Genomic DNA, 19,530 nt, shown 5'->3' with positions numbered 1-19,530 from the left:
AAGAGAAGATGAATACTTAGAGTAGAAGTATTTCCAATGAAACAGAAACATTAATAGGGTTAAGATCTTAAAATCAATGAAATCTCCCAGGATAACAGAATATTCTAATGAAAAAATCTTTGGTACTAAAATATGTGATTTTTAGAACAAAACAAATAGTTTAACATACACAAGTGTGCCTGGACAACAGCAGCACTGTTGCACAGGCCCCAACTAGGGGCCCACCCAGACACCAGAGGCTTGGGCTCTCAGGTCCCAGCCAGAGGTCCACCCAGATATCATCAAGTGTGCAGAACTGAGCCAGGTTCTCACCCAGGAACCAGTGGCTTGGACTTAGAGGCCCAAGCCACAGGCCTGCCTGTGAAATAGCTGCACAGGTATGTAGGCAACAGCCAGAGGCCCTCCCAGACACCACTGGTAAGTGTACATACACACCAAGCAAGAAGCCCACTCATACACCAACAACTCTGATACACAGCCCCTAGCCATAGGTCCTCTCAGACAATAGCTATGAGAGTGGGTAGACCTCAGCCTGAAACCAGCCTATGTACCATCCCTAAGTGTGCACAGGCCCCAACCAAAACCCCACCTGGACAATAGAATAATCCAGGCATCCAGAAGGCCATCATTCTGAACCCAGGAATTGGCAAAGTGTGGAGCAGCAGAGAGAAGACATCGCCAAGGCTTATTGATGCCTGAAACCCACTGGGAGAGCAAAGAGTCACCTCATCAAAGGGGCAGCAAACTGCAACAGTTGAAATGAGAAGACGCATGAACAAGACTCAAAACCAGACCTCCAGATCACTAAAAGCAGTAGCAAGTGGCAAAGAAATGGAACAGTCTGAGATTCAAACATGCAGACTCCCTGAACTGGCAATGAAAGAGAATATGAAAAAATTAAAATTGGAAATAATTTCTCAGATAACAACAGGGATTTTGTTCATATGAATAACTCTAGAGCAGATACAGATAAAAAATAGGGGAGGTGAAGAACATGATGGAATCCCAGCATAGAAAACTAATGGAATCCATAAAACAGATGCAAACAAATATCCATGAGATTGAAACCTCCATTGAAAGTTTATGTAGCAGAATGAGCCAATATAAGGAAAGTATAACAGATACAGAATACAGATTGCAAGTAGTGACCAGAAAAAGAAGGATTTCTTAAAAGTAATAAGGGACCAGGAGAAATCAATCCAGTAGCTGCTAGATGATGGAAAGAAGGATAACATAAAACTGGTCAGAGTCAATGAAGAAACAGGAGAGAGTGCAAACATAAAAAGAAAACAAAACTGTTAACAGAAATAATAGCAGAAAACTTCCCAAGCATGGGCAAAGAATTTGACATACAGATAATTGAGACATTTAGGACTCCAACTAGACAAGATAAAAAAGTCTTCACCTAGGAATGTAATAGTCAAGATTCCAGAAACCCAGTAGAAAAACAAAATACTACAAACAGAGAAAAGAAACAAATCAGATGAAAAAAAAGGCCATCAGAATCACAATAGACTTCTCAATACAAAAACTCACATCGAGCATGGAGTGAAGTATTTGAAGCCCTAAAACAAAACAACTTCCAACCCAGATTGATGTACCTTGCAAAGCTATATTTCAAAATCAGTGGAACAAATAAGATATTTTCATTACAAAGAGCACATGAGGAACTTCATGAATACCAAACCAGCACACCAAAAAAAATTGTAAATCATACCCTGGAAAAAGACAATGAGGATCACAACCCCAGGAAGCCCAGCAAAATGAATCCATCAGAAATTGAAGAACAACAACAAATTAAAAGCAAAGGGGGAGAATCCAAGAAAAAGAAAAAGTCATGACAAGAATAAACCAATAAAAATCAGTCATAAGCATCAATGTTAATGGTCTTAATTCACCAACTAAAAGAAATAAATTAGCAGAATGGGTCAAGAAGCATGATCCAACAGTATGCTGCATACAAGAAACACATTTAATTAAGAAATGCATAGGCTGTAAGTTAAAGGGTAGAAAACAATAATCCTTGTGTCAGGAATCTGAAAAAAAAGAGAGTAGATCTCTATTTGTACATAAAATTGATTTCAAACCAACTGTAAGTAAAAGAGCCAAAGAAGGCCACTGCATTCATGTAAAGGGAACAATTAAAGAGGAAGAAATTACAATCATAAATATATATGCAGCAAATTTTACTGCACCCAACTATATAAAACAAATATTAGTGGATATGAAAAATCAAATAAGCATTAATACAATAGCGGTGGGGGGCCTCAATACCCCACAATCACAAATAGATCAACTAAACAAAAAATAAATAATGATATACTAAAACTCCACAAAACTCTTGAACAAATGGATTAAATAGGTGAATACATAGTGGTCCACTCCAGAAAATCAGAGTACACATTCTTTCAAGCTGCACATGGGCCATTCTCTAAAATAGACCACATAGTTGCTCATAGATTATGTATAAGTAAATGCAATATAATTGAAGTTATCCCCCTTATATTATCAGATCATACTGATGAAATTCGATGAAATTGGAGATAAATAGCAAAAGAAACCACAACAATTTCATAAAGACATAGAAATTGAACAAACAATAGATTACAGAGGAAATTGAAGAAACCAGACAGTTACTATAATTAAATGATAATCACAATACAATACATCAGAATTTATGGAACAAAATGAGAGCAATCGTACAAAGGAAATTCATAACAGTGAATACTCATATTAGGAAAACAAAGCAAGTTCAATTAAACAACCTGATGCTGATTGTGAAGCTTCTAGAAAAGAAGAGCAAGACAAACTCAAAGCTCATACAATGGAGGAAATTATAAAGATCAGAGCAGAAATCAATACAATGGAGACTAACAGAATGATACAGAAAAACAATGAAGCAGAGTAGGTTCTTCAAAAGAATAAAAACTGACAGACCCTTAGACAAATTTATGAAAAAAGGAAATAAAAGACTCAAATCCATGCAAATGGGAATGAAAAGAAATGAAAATGGACCCAGCAGAAATCCAGAGGATCAATATCTACTTTGAGAAAATTTATGCCAATAAGATGGAAAACACAGTAAAAATGGACAGATTTCTAGATACATACGAATTACCAAAGTTGAACAAAGAAGACTTAAAATTTCTAAACAACCCAATACCAATCAACAAAATTGAAAACATAATTAAAATCTTACCAACTAAGAAAAGCCGAGGTCCTGATGGTTTCACTGCTGAATTCTGTAAGATATTTAGAGAAGAATTACTGCCACTTCTGTTTAAACTCTTCAATGAAATTTTAAGGGAAATAACATTCTCAAATTCATTCCTGGAAGCAAGCATCACCTTGATCCCAAATGCAATGAAAGACCTAATCAAAAAAAAAAAAAAAAAAAAAAAAAAAAAAAAAAAAAACACTACAGGCCAATCTACTTACTGAACATAGAATCAAAAATCCTCAATAAGATAATGGCAAGCAGAATATAGAAGATCATCAAGAAGCCCATACATCCTGACCAAGTTGGATTCATCCCAGGGATGCAGGGAAAGCTCAACATATGCAAATCAATAAATATAATACACTATATTAACATAACCAAGGGCATAACCATAAGATCATCTCAATAGATGCAGAAAAAAAGAATTTAACAAAATCCAGCACCCATTCATGATAAAAACCCTGCAAAAAATTGGAATTAGATGCTCTTAATCTCAACCTGATGAAAGCCATCTATAAAAAAACCAATAGCCAATGTTATACTAGATGATAAAAAAACTGAAATCCTTCACACTAAAATCAGGAGAAAGACAAGGATGTCCAATAACACCACTCCTCTTCAGTATATTCTGGAAATATTAGCCATAGCAATTATACAAGAGAAAAATAAAGGAATAAAGATAGGAAATGAAGTTCTTATTTGCACATAACATGACAGAAGATACCAAGAGCTCCACCAAAAGTCTTCCAGATTTAATAACCAAATTCAGTAGAGTAGCTGGATACAAGGTCAACACACAAAAGCAATAATCTTCCTAAGGAAAGAAAAGCCTCAAATTCATGTAATTAGGAATGAAAAAGGTAAAGTCACTACACCTCCACCAGAAATCCAGAAGATCATCAATAAAAACTTTGAAAACCTGTACTCTTATAAAATGGAAAATACAGAAGAAATGGACACATTCCTAGATATGTGTAAACTTCTAAATCTGAATGAAGAAGATATAAATAGTCTAAATTCCCCAATTTCAGTGAAATTGAAAATGTAATTAAAATATTACCAACAAAGTAAAGCCCAGGTCCCGATGGCTTCACTGCTGAATTCTCCAAGACATTTAGAGAAGAACTATCACCTCTACTCTTTAAATTCTTCAATGAAATTGAAAGGGAAGCAATACTCCAAAATTCGTTCCTGGAAGCGGGTGTTACTTTGATTCCCAAAACACGAAAAGACCCAACCAAAAAAGAGAACTAAAGGCCAATCTCCTTAATGAACATAGAGGCAAAAATCCCCAATGAGATATCAGGAAATAGAATAAAGAAGATCATCAAGAAGATCATACACCCTGACCAAGTCAGATTTATCCCAGGCATACAAAAATGGTTCAACATATGTAAATCTATAAATGTAACACACTATATCAATAGAGTCAAGGTCAAAAAACATATGACCATCTCAATAGATACAGAAAAAGCACTTGACAGTATTTAACACAAATTCATGATAAAAACCCTACAGATAATTGGAATAGATGATATTTATTTGATAAAGGTATCTATGAAAAACCAACAGCCAATATCATTCTAAATAGCTACCTCGTTAAAAAGGCAACCATCCTCACTTGAGCAAATATTCTTTAATAAATGGTGTTGGCAAAACTGGCTTTCAACTTGCCAAAGATTAAAGCTAGATCCCTATCTTTCACCATGGGCTAAACTAAAATCCAAGTGGCTTAACAATTTAAATATCAGAACCAAGACCACCTGTCATGTAAAGGTACAAGATCCCAATAATGAATATAACTGTACTGTATACCTAAAATGTACCAATGAACTCAATAAAAGGAAAAAAAAACAGAAACATTAAAGTTGCTGGGAAGTAAACTAGGTAGAACTCTCAAAGACATTGGTATAGGAGAAGACTTTAAGAACAAGTTCTCAATACTACGAGTACTTGAACACAGAATAAACAAATGGGATCTCATTGTACTAAAATGTTTTTGCAGTGCAAGAAAAATCACCAAGAGAGCTAAGAGACACCCTACAATGTGGGAAAAAAGTTTTACCAGCCTCTCTTTAGACAAAAGACTACTATCTAATGGGAAGAAAAGGGCTAAAGGAGCTACTGTACGATATGGCTGTGCTTTCTCATTTGAATTACTGCTTTCTCATTTGTAAGAGTTTGTTTTTTCTTGCTTGGCTGAAGCTCTGACTAGGAACTCCAGTGCTATGCTGAAAATAAGAGTGCTTAGAGAGGACATCCTTGTCCTCTTTCACATCTTAGAAGAATCACTATTAGTTTTTCCTCATTCATTCTTATGTTTGCTATGGGTTTGTTATACATAGACTTTATTATATTGATATATGTTCCTTTGTATCTTGAGCTTCTGCAGGGTGAGCTACTCAGGAAGTTCACCAATATTCCTGCATTTTCTGTATTCCAGGAAATAATTATGACTATTAATAATCTTGCAGAAATCTTTCTGATTTCTATGCCATCATGAAAAGTATGCAAACTGCAGAATGGAAAATTTGTAAAATTGCCTCAATTTCTTCACTTCATGATCTAAAGTTCACTTCTATCTCAACATCTATAAAGAAGTCTTCACAAATGGTCTTTGAAAACAAGCTGAACTTTTAGGATAATCCAACTATTAATCTTTGCTTTTCTTTTGATTCTTCTAAGAATTCATGCATTAAATGTTTGATTTCTACTACAAAGCAGTATGTTCCCCTGTCACCAAGTCTCAATAGATGGCTCAGCTGATCCTTAGAGTCTAACAGAATACTACTGAACAAGAAATAGACCTGTGCTGTTTATACATAATGATATTGCTTTCCTTGAACATGAGGCTTTCCACCCAAAGCCTCATGCACTCATTGGTGGAGTTTTTGGGAGGTGACTGGATCATGGCTGTGTAATGCTCCATTGGCTCACTGATGGGTTTATAGCTGGGTGTGATGTGGGGGCATAAGCCTGCTGGGAAGATGTGGGTCACTTGCATGGCCTGCAATGGTGTATGTATATGTCCTTCCTTATCCCTTGAGCCTTCTCTGTTTCCTGCTGCCATGGCAGAAACAAGCCTCTCCTGTCACACTGTCCTGCCATGCTGCACACTGCCTTGGAGCTGAGTATGGACTGAAACCTGTACAAACTGTGAGCTAAAATAAACCTTTTCTCCTTTAACTTATTAGGGTCAAGTATTTTTTCCCAGTAACAAGGAAGTTACTAGGACAGAGGGCTTGTTAAGGCTCCCTGATCTTGAACAGACATTTTTTAGTTTTCTCTAACTTCCCTTCTTGACCTTGGCCTGACAATGTGGCTGGCTGAATGTTAAGCCAAAATTTTACCAAACTAGTTCATCAAGAATTACCCATAATTTTCCCTTGACCAAATTCCTTTTTGCAATTTTTCATTAACTTCACTAGCTCATTGGTTACAAACTCTTAATTGCCTTTTTGTATTTGGACTTTAGTTTAATTTTTCTTTCCTATTAAAAATACTTGAATAAAGTCTCATTCTATCCCATGCAATTTTTCTTTGGCAGATATTCACAGGAAGAGCTTGATTTTGACAAAGATGGGTAGTCTCCCACAAAAAGGCCACATGATCTGTTTTCCTTAATATTAATAGTATATATTATTATGATATATTAATGGGTCCAAAATGTACATAGTATTCTATGTATATTTAAAGTCAAATCTGTTCTTTTTAAATAAAAAGCAACATTCTCTTTTATACTATGTAAAGATTTAGGGAATGTAACTTGAAATAATTATTTAGAAACTTCGGTATTTAAAGCAGTACTAGGGCAAAATTGACATTAAAATAGTCTTCAGTGCAAGACATCCTCAGTCAAGAATAAGAAATTCACAAGATATTACCTAATCAAAATATCTTTTAATTATTATTAACACCTGACAGTCTTTGTACATATAGTTTTTCTATTTCTCTTAAAAATTCTTAATTCATATTTCATATTTTAAAATAATACTGCTAATATTTCTGTTTGCTTTACTTTAATATATATAAGAACTGCATGCGTATTGTACAATCTGATATTTTGAAATATGTACATTGTACAATAATTAAATCATGCAAACATATATATATATATTACTTCACTTTTTATTACCAGAGGCATTTAAATACTTCTCAGTGATTTTCAAATACACAATGTAGTAATAATTATATTCAATAAGTTGTAAAATAGATCTCTTGAATTTACTCCTTCTGTGTAACTGAAAGTTTGTGTCTTCGAAGAACATCTCTGTAATATCTCCCAGCTTCTTTTTATGCCTTGCAAATATCACTTCATGTACTGAGTTCCAGTTCCATCCATCCCCATTGTTGGAAATGTCAAGATTTTATTCTTTTTCATGGTATAATAGTATACCATTGTATATATGTATAATTTTAAAAATCTATTCATCAGTTAATTGACATTTAAGTAATTTTCATTTTTTGCTAATATGAACAGTACAGTAATAAACATGGGAGTGCACATGTTCTTGGAGACAATGATTTCATTTCTTTAAGATATACATTCACTAGCAGTTTGCTGGATCATTCAGTAGCTATATTTTTAATTTTTGAGGGACTTCCATACTGTTTCCATTAATGGATGCACTAATTTACATTGCCACTGTATTGTTTGGGAAAAAATACTGGAAATTTAAGGAGAAGAGATACACAGAATTCATGGCTTCACAAGTTTTAGTTCATTATCAGCTGGCAAAAGCAGAAACACACTAGTAGAAGGGCATAGTTGGGCAAAGTTGCTCACTTCACAGAGGCCAAAAGCATATGGGGAGAGTGCCTAGAGCAGTGACAGCAAACCCTTTAGAGAGAGTGCTACTGCAACCCAAAACCCACTCATCGCAAAGAGCCAACACTGCAATGAAATCTGAATGCTGAGGTTTTAGATTAGAAAAAACTCTACATTAACACTTCTTGCCTTAAAAGAGAAACATAACACACATGCCACAGGTTCATCACCACTAATCCAGACCAAGGGACCAGGGACCAGATATAATTCAAAAGGTTTTCCCTTCATGACCTATCGAGACACTCAGAAATGTGCTTTATTAATCCTGTAACCAGCTCTGAAGCCAGTCAAGTTAATGGTCATCTGAATCATTACAGCCCGATTAGTTCAGTACATGATATGAACATGAATTGAAAATTATGATATACAATAAGTATTTATTATACATTAATCAAAAATCATTTAAAATGAGCTATATGTGGTGTACATCTATTACTTGGGATGTTAAGATAGAAGATAATAATTTTGAGGCCAGCCTGAGAAATGAAATGAGATCCTGTCACACACGTGCGCACACACACACACACACACACACACACACACACACACAGGCAGGGTATGTATAAGCCCTCTGGCCTGTACCTGATTGTAAGAGCACTCAGGGAGGTATGAGCACAAAACAAACAAACAAAAACTATCTTCAGATGTCAAAAATCTCAAAATGCTATGACTAAGCATCTTACGAGAATTTATTTCAAAAATAATGCTGCCGACAAGAACATTTGGTTGTTTGCCATATATTATCTTAAACTAGCTAGAATTGCAGCTGATAACAGACTACTTTTTAATAGGTAAAGCTTTCAGAATATCATGGACACTGGAAACATTAATATTTAATTTCTAAAACATTTACAATAATAACATTTTACCATACAAATAAAATGCAACTTTGATTAGGCAGCACTTTCTCTTTGACAACAATTTTTGTGTTATTAAGCATATAAATAATTGCTTTTAAAATTTCTTTCTATAAAGTAAAATAAAAATCTTTCAAGATTTTCCAGTCAATTTGAAATCAAGATATCATTCAGGATTTGATTTTTATAAAGGCAAAATATCAAGTTATCTAGAATGTCAAAAGGTTTCAACACTTGTCTAAATAGAACCATAGATTACTGAGAAGCAATACAACACACTATTTAGCCCACAACTTATTTAATCAACAACTTATTTAGCCAAAAGATGTGAAAAAGCAAATAAAGGACATAACAGGATTAAAAAGATGAACTCTGGCTCTTTAAGAAGTATAAGTCTTGATTTTCATAAGTAACCAAGGATACTTCTCTGATTTGAATGTTCCCTCCAAAATACGTATTGAAATTTAATTGTCAACATGATATAACGATAAAGGGCCTTTAAGAGGCAGTTAGGTTCTGAGTGCTCCACCTTCAAGAATGATGAATGATCCAGGTGATGTGGTGCATGCTTGCAATCCCAGCACTCTGGTAAGGTAAAGTACGGGAATCACAAACGTTCAGCCTGGGCAGTTCAGCGAATTAGAAGACCATGTCCAAAAATTCAACAAAATGTCTGGGGCTATAGCTCTGAGGATGCGCAGGGTTCAAAATGAACCCCGGGAGCCACCGTAGGCGCAGTTGCGCCCCGCACGGCCTGGCCCAGCGGAGCTCGCCCAGCCCAGTCGTGCTGGCGTCTGTTCGCTGCGCGTCTGCAAAGCTCCGGGAAGATGGTGTTGGTTGGCGGCGGCGGCGGCGATAGAGGCAAGGCTGAGGAGGAGGATGGAGGAAACAGCAGGGCCTGCGGGCAGGGAAGGCGAGCTGTACCTGGACCGGGATGTGACCTGGGCTGAGGCTGGGAGGCTGGGGCTGGAGGATGGGCTGCGTCGCCCCTGCTCATGTCGCCTTCTCTGCGGCTTCTGCTGCTGCTTCCCCTGCTGCTCCTGCTCTCCCTGCTGCTGCCCTGGGAGGCCCATGCCGCAGCGATGGAAGTGGCTGTGTCGGGTTCACCCGCAGCTCAGGCCACGAAATGTGTGGGACCCTGTCTCAATGGGGGCCACTGCAACCCTGGCACTGGCCAGTGCGTCTGCTCCACCGGCTGGGTGGGCACCCAGTGCCAGCACTGCGGGGGCCGCTTCAGACTAACTGGATCTTCTGGGTTTGTAACAGATGGACCCGGAAATTATAAATATAAAACCAAATGCTCATGGCTCACTGAAGGACAGCCGCACAGAATAATGAGACTTCGTTTCAATCATTTTGCTACAGAGTGTGGTTGGGACAATTTGTATGTTTATGATGGGGACTCCATTTATGCGCCGCTAATTGCTGCCTTTAGTGGCCTCATTGTTCCTGAGAGAGATAGTAATGAGATTGTCCCCGAGGTCGTTGCCACATCAGGTTATGCCCTGCTGCAATTTTTTAGTGATGCTGCTTATAATTTGAGTGGATTTAATATCACTTACAGTTTTTTTTTTTTTATTGAGTTTATTGGTACATTTAGGGATACAGTACAGTTACATTCATTGTTGGGATCATGTACCTTTACATGGCAAGTCTTGATTCTCATTTTTTTCCCCTTACCTCACTTACAGTTTTGACACATGTCCATACGATTGCTCAGGCCGAGGGGAATGCACGATCAGTAACGGCAGCAACACTGTTGAGTGTGACTGTTCTGAAAACTGGAAAGGCGAATCATGTGACATTCCCTACTGTTCAGATAACTGTGGCTTTCCTCATCGAGGCATCTGCAATTCAAGCGATGTCAGAGGATGCTCCTGCTTCTCTGAGTGGCAGGGGCCCGGATGTTCAATTCCTGTGCCAGCTAACCGGTCGTTTTGGACTCTAGACAAATATCCTCACGTAAACCTCCCCAGAGCATCTCACAAAGCTGTGGTCAATGGAAATATAATATGGATTGTTGGAGGGTATATGTTCAACAACTCAAATTACAACGTGGTTCTAGCATTTGACCTTGTTTCTCGGGAATGGCTTCCACTAAACCGTTCTGTGAACAATGTGACTTTGAGATACGGTCACTCTTTAGTATTACATAAGGATAAAATTTATATGTATGGAGGAAAAATTGATTCAACAGGGAATGTGACCAATGAGTTGAGAGTGTTTCATATTCGTAATGAGTCGTGGGCATTGTTGACCCCAAAGGCAAAGGAGCAATATGCAGTGGTTGGGCACTCTGCACACATCATTACACTGAAAACTGGCCGAGTGGTCATGCTGGTCATCTTTGGTCACTGCCCTCTCTATGGCTATATAGGCAATGTGCAGGAATATAACTTGGATAAGAATACATGGTGTGTGTTACACACTCATGGTGCTCTTTTGCAAGGGGACTATGGCCACAGCAGTGTTTATGATCACAAGACCAAGGCCTTGTATGTTCATGGTGGCTGCAAGGCTTTCATTGTGGATAAATATGGGCTTGCTGATGACCTCTACAAATATGACGTAGATACCCAGATGTGGATCATTCTTAAGGACAGCCAATTTCCCCGTTTCTTGCACACAGCTGTAATAGTGAGTGGAACTATGCTGGTGTTTGGAGGAAATACACACAATGACACTTCTATGAGCCGTGGTGCCAAATGCTTTTCTTCAGATTTCATGGCTTATGACATTGCTTGTGACCGTTGGTCTGTGCTTCCCAGACCTGATCTCCACCGTGATGTCAGCAGATTTGGCCATTCAGCAGTCTTACACAATAACACCATGTATGTGTTTGGTGGTTTCAGCAGTCTCCTCTTTAGTGACATCTTGGCGTTCACCTCAGAACAATGTGAAGCACACCAGAGTGAAGTTGCTTGCATATCAGCAGGACCTGGTATCTGGTGTGTGTGGGATGGGATAACATCTCAGTGTATCTCCTGGGAGCTGGCAACTGAAGAACAAGCCAAAAAGTTAAACTCAGAATGTTTTAACAAAATAACTCTTGATCATAACAGTTGTGACCAAAACACAGATTGTTACAGCTGCACAGCCAACACCAATGACTGCCACTGGTGCAATGACCATTGTGTCCATAGAAATCACAGCTGCACAGAAGGCCAGATCTTCATTTCAAAGTATGAGAACTGCCCCAGGGATAACCCCAAGAACTACTGTAATGGGAAGATCAACTGCAGGAGCTGTAACCTGGACCAGAACTGCCAGTGGATGCCCAGGAAACAAGAATGCATTGCTCTGTCTAAGTACATTTGTGGCATTGACTGGCATTTGGCTGGAAACTCATGTTTAAAAATTACTACTGCCAAGAAGAATTACGACAATGCTAAATTGTATTGTAAAAATCACAAGGCCTTTTTGGCTTCCCTCACAACCTAGAAGAAAGTGGAGATTGTCCTTAAGCAGCTGCAAATAATGCAGTCATCACAGAGCATGTCCAAACTCACCTTAACCCCATGGGTTGGCCTTTGGAAGAGCAATGTGTCCCACTGGTACTGGGAAGATAAGTCTCCATTTACAAATAGCCTACTGCAGTGGATGCCGTCTGAGCCCAGTGATGCTGGCTTCTGTGGAATCTTGTCAGAACCCAATATTCAGGGATTGAAGGCTGCAACCTGCAGCAGCCCACTCAATGGCAGCATCTGTCAAAAGCCTGTAATCCACAGTGCCAAGCAATGCCAGAAGCCATGTGCCTTGAAGACGACGTGCAGAGAGTGTACCAGCAGCAACTTCGAGTGCATGTGGTGCAACAATATGAAGCAGTGCGTGGACTTCAGTGCCTACCTGGCTTACTTCCCTTTTGGACAGTGTACTGACTGGTGTATGATGTACTGTCCCCCTGAAAATTGTTCTGGCTACTATACATGCAGTCATTGCTTGAATCAGCCAGGCTGTGGCTGGTGTACTGATTCTATCAATGCAGGGGAAGGCAAATGCATGGAGGGCTCCTACAGAGGACCAGTAAAGATGCCTTCTCCGTTCTCTACAGGAATTGCCTACCCACAACCTCTTCTGAATTCCAGCATATGTCTGAAGGACAGCAGATACAACTGGTCTTTCATTCACTGTCCAGCTAGTTAGAGCAATGACCACAGTAAATGTATCAACCAGAGTGTGAGAAGTGTTAGAATCTGACTACTGGTAAGCACTATGAGACCTGCATATCTGGCTACTATGGAGACCCCTCTACTGGAGGCAAATGCCAACCCTGCAGCTGCAATGGGCACTTGTCATTGTACAATCCCAACATGGGCAGATGCTTCTGCACCACCAAGGACATCAAGGGGTACAACCGCCAGCTATGTGAAGTAGAAAATAACTACCATGGAAACCCTATCAAAGGAACATGCTATTATACTCTTCTTATTGACTATTGGTTCACTTTTAGCCTGTCCCAGGAAGATGATCACTACTACACAGCCATTAATTTTGTAGCAGTCCTGATGCACAAAGCAAGGATTTGGATATGTTCATGTATGACTCTAATAACTTCAACCTCAACTTCACCTGAGCTGCCAGCTTCTCAGCTGGATCTGAGGATGGTGAAGAGATTCCTGTTGTTTTAAAAACCAAGATAAAGGAGTACAAAGATAGCCTCTCTAACGAGAAGTTTGATTTTGACAACCACCCAAATATCACTTTTTGTGTTTATATCAGTAATGTTACCTGGCCCATCCACGTTCAGATCGGCTTCTCCCAACATAAGAATTTTAGGGACCTGAAACAGTTCTTGTGACTTTGGTCAGCTCAATCTTTTGATGCCCTGTAGAAGATAAGGATTTATTGTTTTACGTTGCCTCAGCCAGCAACTCACCCTATACCACAAATGCATGGACAATCCCCTTCCTCCGCTAAGTGAATATAATTATATCATGATGCTTGGTCAAGTCAGTAATCCCTGTTTACATTATTATGACTATAAAATGATTAAACACAGCTGATTTGAACTATGCTTACACTTCCTCATTTTATGGATGGAGTTTGACTCAGCTTATCTTGAATATAATATTATCCATGCTTTTGCTTTTAAATAGTTTGTTTTTTCTGTTAACCTACTCCTATATTGTGTTGTTCTTTCTAACATTCTCTCCTTTTACCAAACCATATTCTCCAAAAGTTTTCTGAGAAAAAGTACATGAGAGTTCACTTTTTCATGAGTTTTGTCAACTGAAATATCTTTTATTTTTACCCTCACAATTTCATTGAGTTGAATACAAAATTTTAGGTTAGAAATAATTTTTCACTAGAATTCAAAGGACATTATGCTATTTCTTGTGGGATCTAGCATTAATATATTTAGAGGGCTAATGCCACTCCTTGTATGGATGAATTTTCTCTTTAAAATTATTTTTCTCATTGAGTTTATTGGTACTTTTTAAGTATACAGTACACAGTTACCTTTATCACTGGGATCTTGTACTTTTACATGACAGATCTTGGTCCTCATTTTTTCCCCTTGCACCTGCCCTCCCTTAACCTCACTCCCCTATTTACAAAGATTTCTGTTTTCATTTTTTCCTTTTCTCATATTTTTTTCTTTTCCTTTATTTCTTTTCCCTTACCCTTTTCACTTCTCTTACACCTTTAGCCCATTTCTTCTTATTTCACATTGTCAGTTATACCTTATTTACACTTTTAGTGTTTCACATCGGAGAAACTATTTGATATTTACACATGTGTGTTTTATTTATTTCACTTGAGAGTATGGCCTCAATATGCATCCATTTTCCTATGAATGACTCTAGTTTCTCATGCTTTATGGCTGAGCAGTACTCATTGGATCATACCACAATGATGTATGCACGCCCATCTTCAAAAATTTTTTACAGTTGCAGCAACATGGTTAGAACTGGAGATTAAGTGAAATAAGCCAGGCACAGAAACAGAAATACTTCATATTCTCACTTACATGTGTCAGCTGAAGAGTTAGATCTCACAAAGTAGAGAATAGAACAGTGGTTAACAGCATGGTAAGAGTGGTGGGAGGGATCAAGGGAGGGAGAAAATGGTCAATGGGTTCAGGGGAGCAATTGGATGAAAAAATGATTTATGATGTTCTATAGCATAGTAATGTAACTATGGTTTTTGACAAATAATTGAATATTCCATGATAACTAGTAAGGAGGATTTTGGCTGTTCCAAAATAAAGAAATGATGTCATCTAAGGTGACAGATATGCCAATTATCCTTATCTAATCATTACACAATACATTTGTGTACTACTAAATTGTTGCATGTACTCCATAAATATAATTATAGTGTAATAGCATAATCGTATAATTAAAATTATACTATTAATGAAAATATATATATTAAAAATAAAAATTTTAAAGTATTTTCAGTTGAATCCCAAATTTTTTTTTTAAAGTTAATTGTTACATTTGGAGTGGACCAGTTACTGCAAGAGTAAGTTTTGCGAATTCTGACCCTTCATATCCTATCTCAGATGCATCCTTCCTTGACGCCCCAACATGTTATAACACACCACAAAGACTCTGCTACATGCTACATCGTGCCTTTGGACTATCTAGCTTCCAAAACCAGAAGCCAAATTAGCTTGTGTTATTTATAAATTGCATCTTTGCTATTACAGCAGCAGAAAATATACTAAGACAGACATTATCTTTGTAAAACAGAGGGGGCAGTTCTGGTAAGATACAGAATCTTCCCTCTAGGTATACTACTCAGAATGTAAAATAAAACTTTTATGTTCTTGCTAAGAGTTGACCCAATAGTTCAAGAAAATTTTTCGCTTTGACCCTGGTTTTGCATCAGTGTATTATTGATACTGAAAGTAATTAAAAAAAGAAAACACATTTTATAAATAAAACCATTGAACCATTCAGTCTAAACCAATTTTAACCATGTAACATAAGATTTGTCATACACAAACTTTCTTTATACATTCAGATTTTCTTTCATGCTCTCTCCTTCTGGATCATTCATTTTATTTTAGGTCAGAATTGTTTTCTGTTTCCTTCAAAAACAAGATACCTGGTGGGGATGTAGGGAAAAAGGAACCCGTCTACACTCTTGGTGGGAGTGCAGACTGGTGCAACCACTCTGGAAATTAGTGTGGAGACTCCTCAATAAACTAAGGTTAAAGGTCCCTTTGATCTAGCTATTCCTATTCTGGATATCTTCCCAAAAGAGTTAAAAAGAATCATACCACAGTGGTATATGTATACCCATGTTCATAGCAGCACAATTTATAGTAGCTAAAACTTGGAAGCGCCCAATTCCCATCAACTGGAGACTGGATAAAAATATATATCTATATATTTATATATATCTATATATCTATATATATCTATATCTACGATATAGATATATATTATACATATATATGTATATATAATATGGAGTGCTACTCAGCCATAAAGAATGAGAAACTAGAGGTATTTATCTCTAAATAGATGCATATTGAGGCTATACGCAAGTGAAATAAATTGGACATGTGTAAAAACTGAATAGTTTCTCCGGTGTGAGAAACTGAAAGTGTAAATAAGAAACAAGTGAAATCAAGTGAATTAAGAGAAGGAAGAGAAGATCCAAGGAGGAAGGGGAAGTGGGAAGGATAGGGTAAAGGAAAGAAGGGAAGGGAATAAATATGGGAAAATGAAAAACTACAACCCCAAATGCACTTTTTTATTACAAAGCGCCAACACTAAAATCGAAATACTGAAGTTTTTAGTTTAGATAAAACAACTCATATTAACATCTTCTGTTTTAAAGGAAAAGCACAATAATCCACACACCATAGTTTCACCACCACTGACAAAATGTTTGTAACACTGTCCAGTATTACAATACTGTCTACTAAGCCTTTAGCATATCTTCCTTTGCAGAATATTTAAAATCCCCACCAAAACACATGCAAAGATACACACAAACTTTCTAAAATTTTATTCCCAATTTTCACATAAGCACACTAATAAAAATTTTTAATTAATACAGGTATTAATTCCATTTTTTGTTCATTATATTTTTAGATGAAATGAATTAAAGCAATATGCTCAACTTGAAGGTTGAAGCTTCCCATGAATATTTGTGCAGATTTTATTTCCCCATTATGTGATTACATGGAATCATCTTCAAGTACTTAATTTGAGATTTGCAAAATACTTGAAAGTTACAGATGGATCAGGAGTCTAATTACTTAAATTAGCATAAAGAATTGAGAAGCAAGAAAAAGTCTTCTAGAGGCATATAGAGAAAAAGAGAAGATAGGAAATTAGAAGAACGTAGCAGAGCATTTTAGAGTTTAAGGCAAGATTGAAGGTTAAATTAAAGATTAAATAGAAGGAGCGGAGGTGATGGAAAGATAGCCTAGCCATTTGGGGGAGATTTCAATGTTTTAAAGGTCACTGGTGTACTATATTATCTTTAGTAAAAATCATGCCAAGAAGAAATGAAGTAGAGATAATGACAGAGGAATTGAGCATATAATCAATAGAAGTCTTCTCCGGAGGGAAATCAAAAGAAAGAATTTTCCATGAGGAAAGGAACTAAAATTTAGCAGCAAAAAAGGTAATTATCAAAATCTCTATAAATAACATTTCTACAAAGACAATTTAATTGAGTTCCCTACAAATGAAATCTTTATAAAGCAAATTTCACTAAAGAACTAATTTGAAGTCTCAATCACATTTTCAAATTTTCTAAACCAATGGTACCTTTCAAATAAAGAAGCTTGGGCATCTAATCCTTCTTTAAGAGTATATAAGGAATCTTAAGAATCAAACTTTGTCATTACAGAACCACAGCAGGAGGAAGTCTGGAGCATTAGAACAGGAGTCTGACTCACTAATAGATCTATTTATTCAGCATTTAAAGCTCTGTACCAGGACAACCTCAGTTAATTTCAGGGATCTTGTGATGAATCTCATCTGTGTGAATCTTACCACAACACATGTTAAAGGGGGAAAATTGAAGCAGATGAAGCTAAAGAAAAATAAGATGATTTAAAATTACTCCAATAGGAAGACAAGGTTGAAATCAGTTCCATATACCATATATTAAATGGGGATTTTTAGTTAGGCAGGGCGAGGAAGCCAGAGCATCAAAATTACTAAGAACTTTTTCAAATAAGAGGAGAAGGAGAATTCTTACTAACTTGGCTTATCAAGCTTCATGTTGAACTGGGCTTTGTAGGCCAGGGAGATGCAGGTCATCAAATTCAGCAAATTAAGGACAACAGGACAAAGACAAGAACTACAGGGTTAGAAGAAGCCTAGCTAAACTTCATCAGTGAGGGAGTCCTTGTCAGTTACAATAACATTTATGAAACTTCACACGAAAAAACTGTTTTAAGTGCCAATATAAAATGTCTAAAAAAATTCCATTGTGAATTGTTTTACTTTCATGTCAGATTACTTGGTTAGAATTCTAGGTCTGTTTATTCACATTTAATGTATGACTATGCTTTCATTTGGACATTGTTCATATAACTCATGTGCTGGAAGATTGAGCTCCAATGTTTATGTGTTGAATTATTGCAAGACTGATAAGAGATAAGGCTTAGTTGGAGGTTATTACATCATAAGTGTATTATCTTTGTTAATGGACTGTCTCAGAAGACCACATTAGTTCTCAGGAATGGGCTAAGTCTCACGAAAATGAGTTAGGTCCCAAAGGGTTGGATTAGTTACTTTGAGAATGAGTTGTTGTAAAACAGTCTGTTATTCCACCATCTGTCTTCTTGCATACATGTATTTCTTTTCCATGCACTGTTTTTTTCAACTTTTCCATAGTATGACATAGTACAAGGCCCCCATCAAAACTTACAACAGATGCTGGTGCCATGCTCTTAAACTTCTCCACCTCCAAAACTGTCAGGCAAAGTAATCTTCCTTTCTTCACAAATTTAATTTAAATCAGGTATTTTTAATCATAACCAAGAACAAATTAAAATTTATCTCCTTGCCTCAGATTTTTTGTTCCTATGATAAATAAAAATAATTTATATTCATCATGAGGCACTTAATAAGTACTGTAGTTAAAAAATATTATGTGTAAAGCAAAAAATTAAATGTGCTATATATTCCCTGCTTAATATATTGTCTTTTATAAATTAAAGCAGCAGAAAATTTCATTTGACTGAGTGAACTTAATGGGAAGGTAACATTTTATATTGTAATGCATATTAATCCCTCCTTTCAGAAATTTTATTTCCTAAAATGAAAACTGTACAACTTATAATAATAATATATACATATAATTAAAATATGCACCATGTGTTGATCACTATAAGAATTGTCTACCCACATTTACTGAGCAGAGTAATGCATGACTTGGCTATTCCATAGTCTTTATTAGCATTATTTTTTCTGAAGAATGGATGCAGCATTTTCTATATTTTTGTAATGAACAATTAATCCATTTCTTGGGCTGAAACCTCTTAGAAAACTAAAATGATGCAAATGAGGATTTTGAGGTAAGAGATTAAAAAGATTTTAGGACATGACTTCAAAATCCTTACCTTGCACTTTCCACTAAACTCATTGTTGATTAGAAGTGACTGTCAATCACTTCCAACCACTACCTCAACTTTAAAGATCCTC

At 36.8% G+C, this 19,530-nt stretch overlaps 1 protein-coding gene across 1 annotated transcript; it reads left to right on the top strand.

Annotated features, from left to right (window-relative positions):
- Positions 1 to 9,445: 9,445 nt before the first annotated feature.
- LOC104876641 (attractin-like) lies at positions 9,446 to 14,089 on the top strand. The gene is given in 6 exon segments (XM_033763492.1): positions 9,446 to 9,493; positions 9,638 to 9,887; positions 9,890 to 10,458; positions 10,586 to 13,076; positions 13,079 to 13,402; positions 13,405 to 14,089. Coding segments are annotated over 6 exon segments (3,981 nt in total). The 3' UTR covers positions 13,704 to 14,089.
- Positions 14,090 to 19,530: the final 5,441 nt, after the last annotated feature.

The sequence above is a fragment of the Fukomys damarensis genome, unplaced genomic scaffold (assembly GCF_012274545.1).
Source record: "Fukomys damarensis isolate Sample0158 unplaced genomic scaffold, DMR_v1.0_HiC HiC_scaffold_15, whole genome shotgun sequence".
NCBI lineage: Eukaryota > Metazoa > Chordata > Mammalia > Rodentia > Bathyergidae > Fukomys > Fukomys damarensis.
Note: the sequence above shows the minus strand (reverse complement) of the source record. Positions and strands in the feature narration are given on the sequence as shown.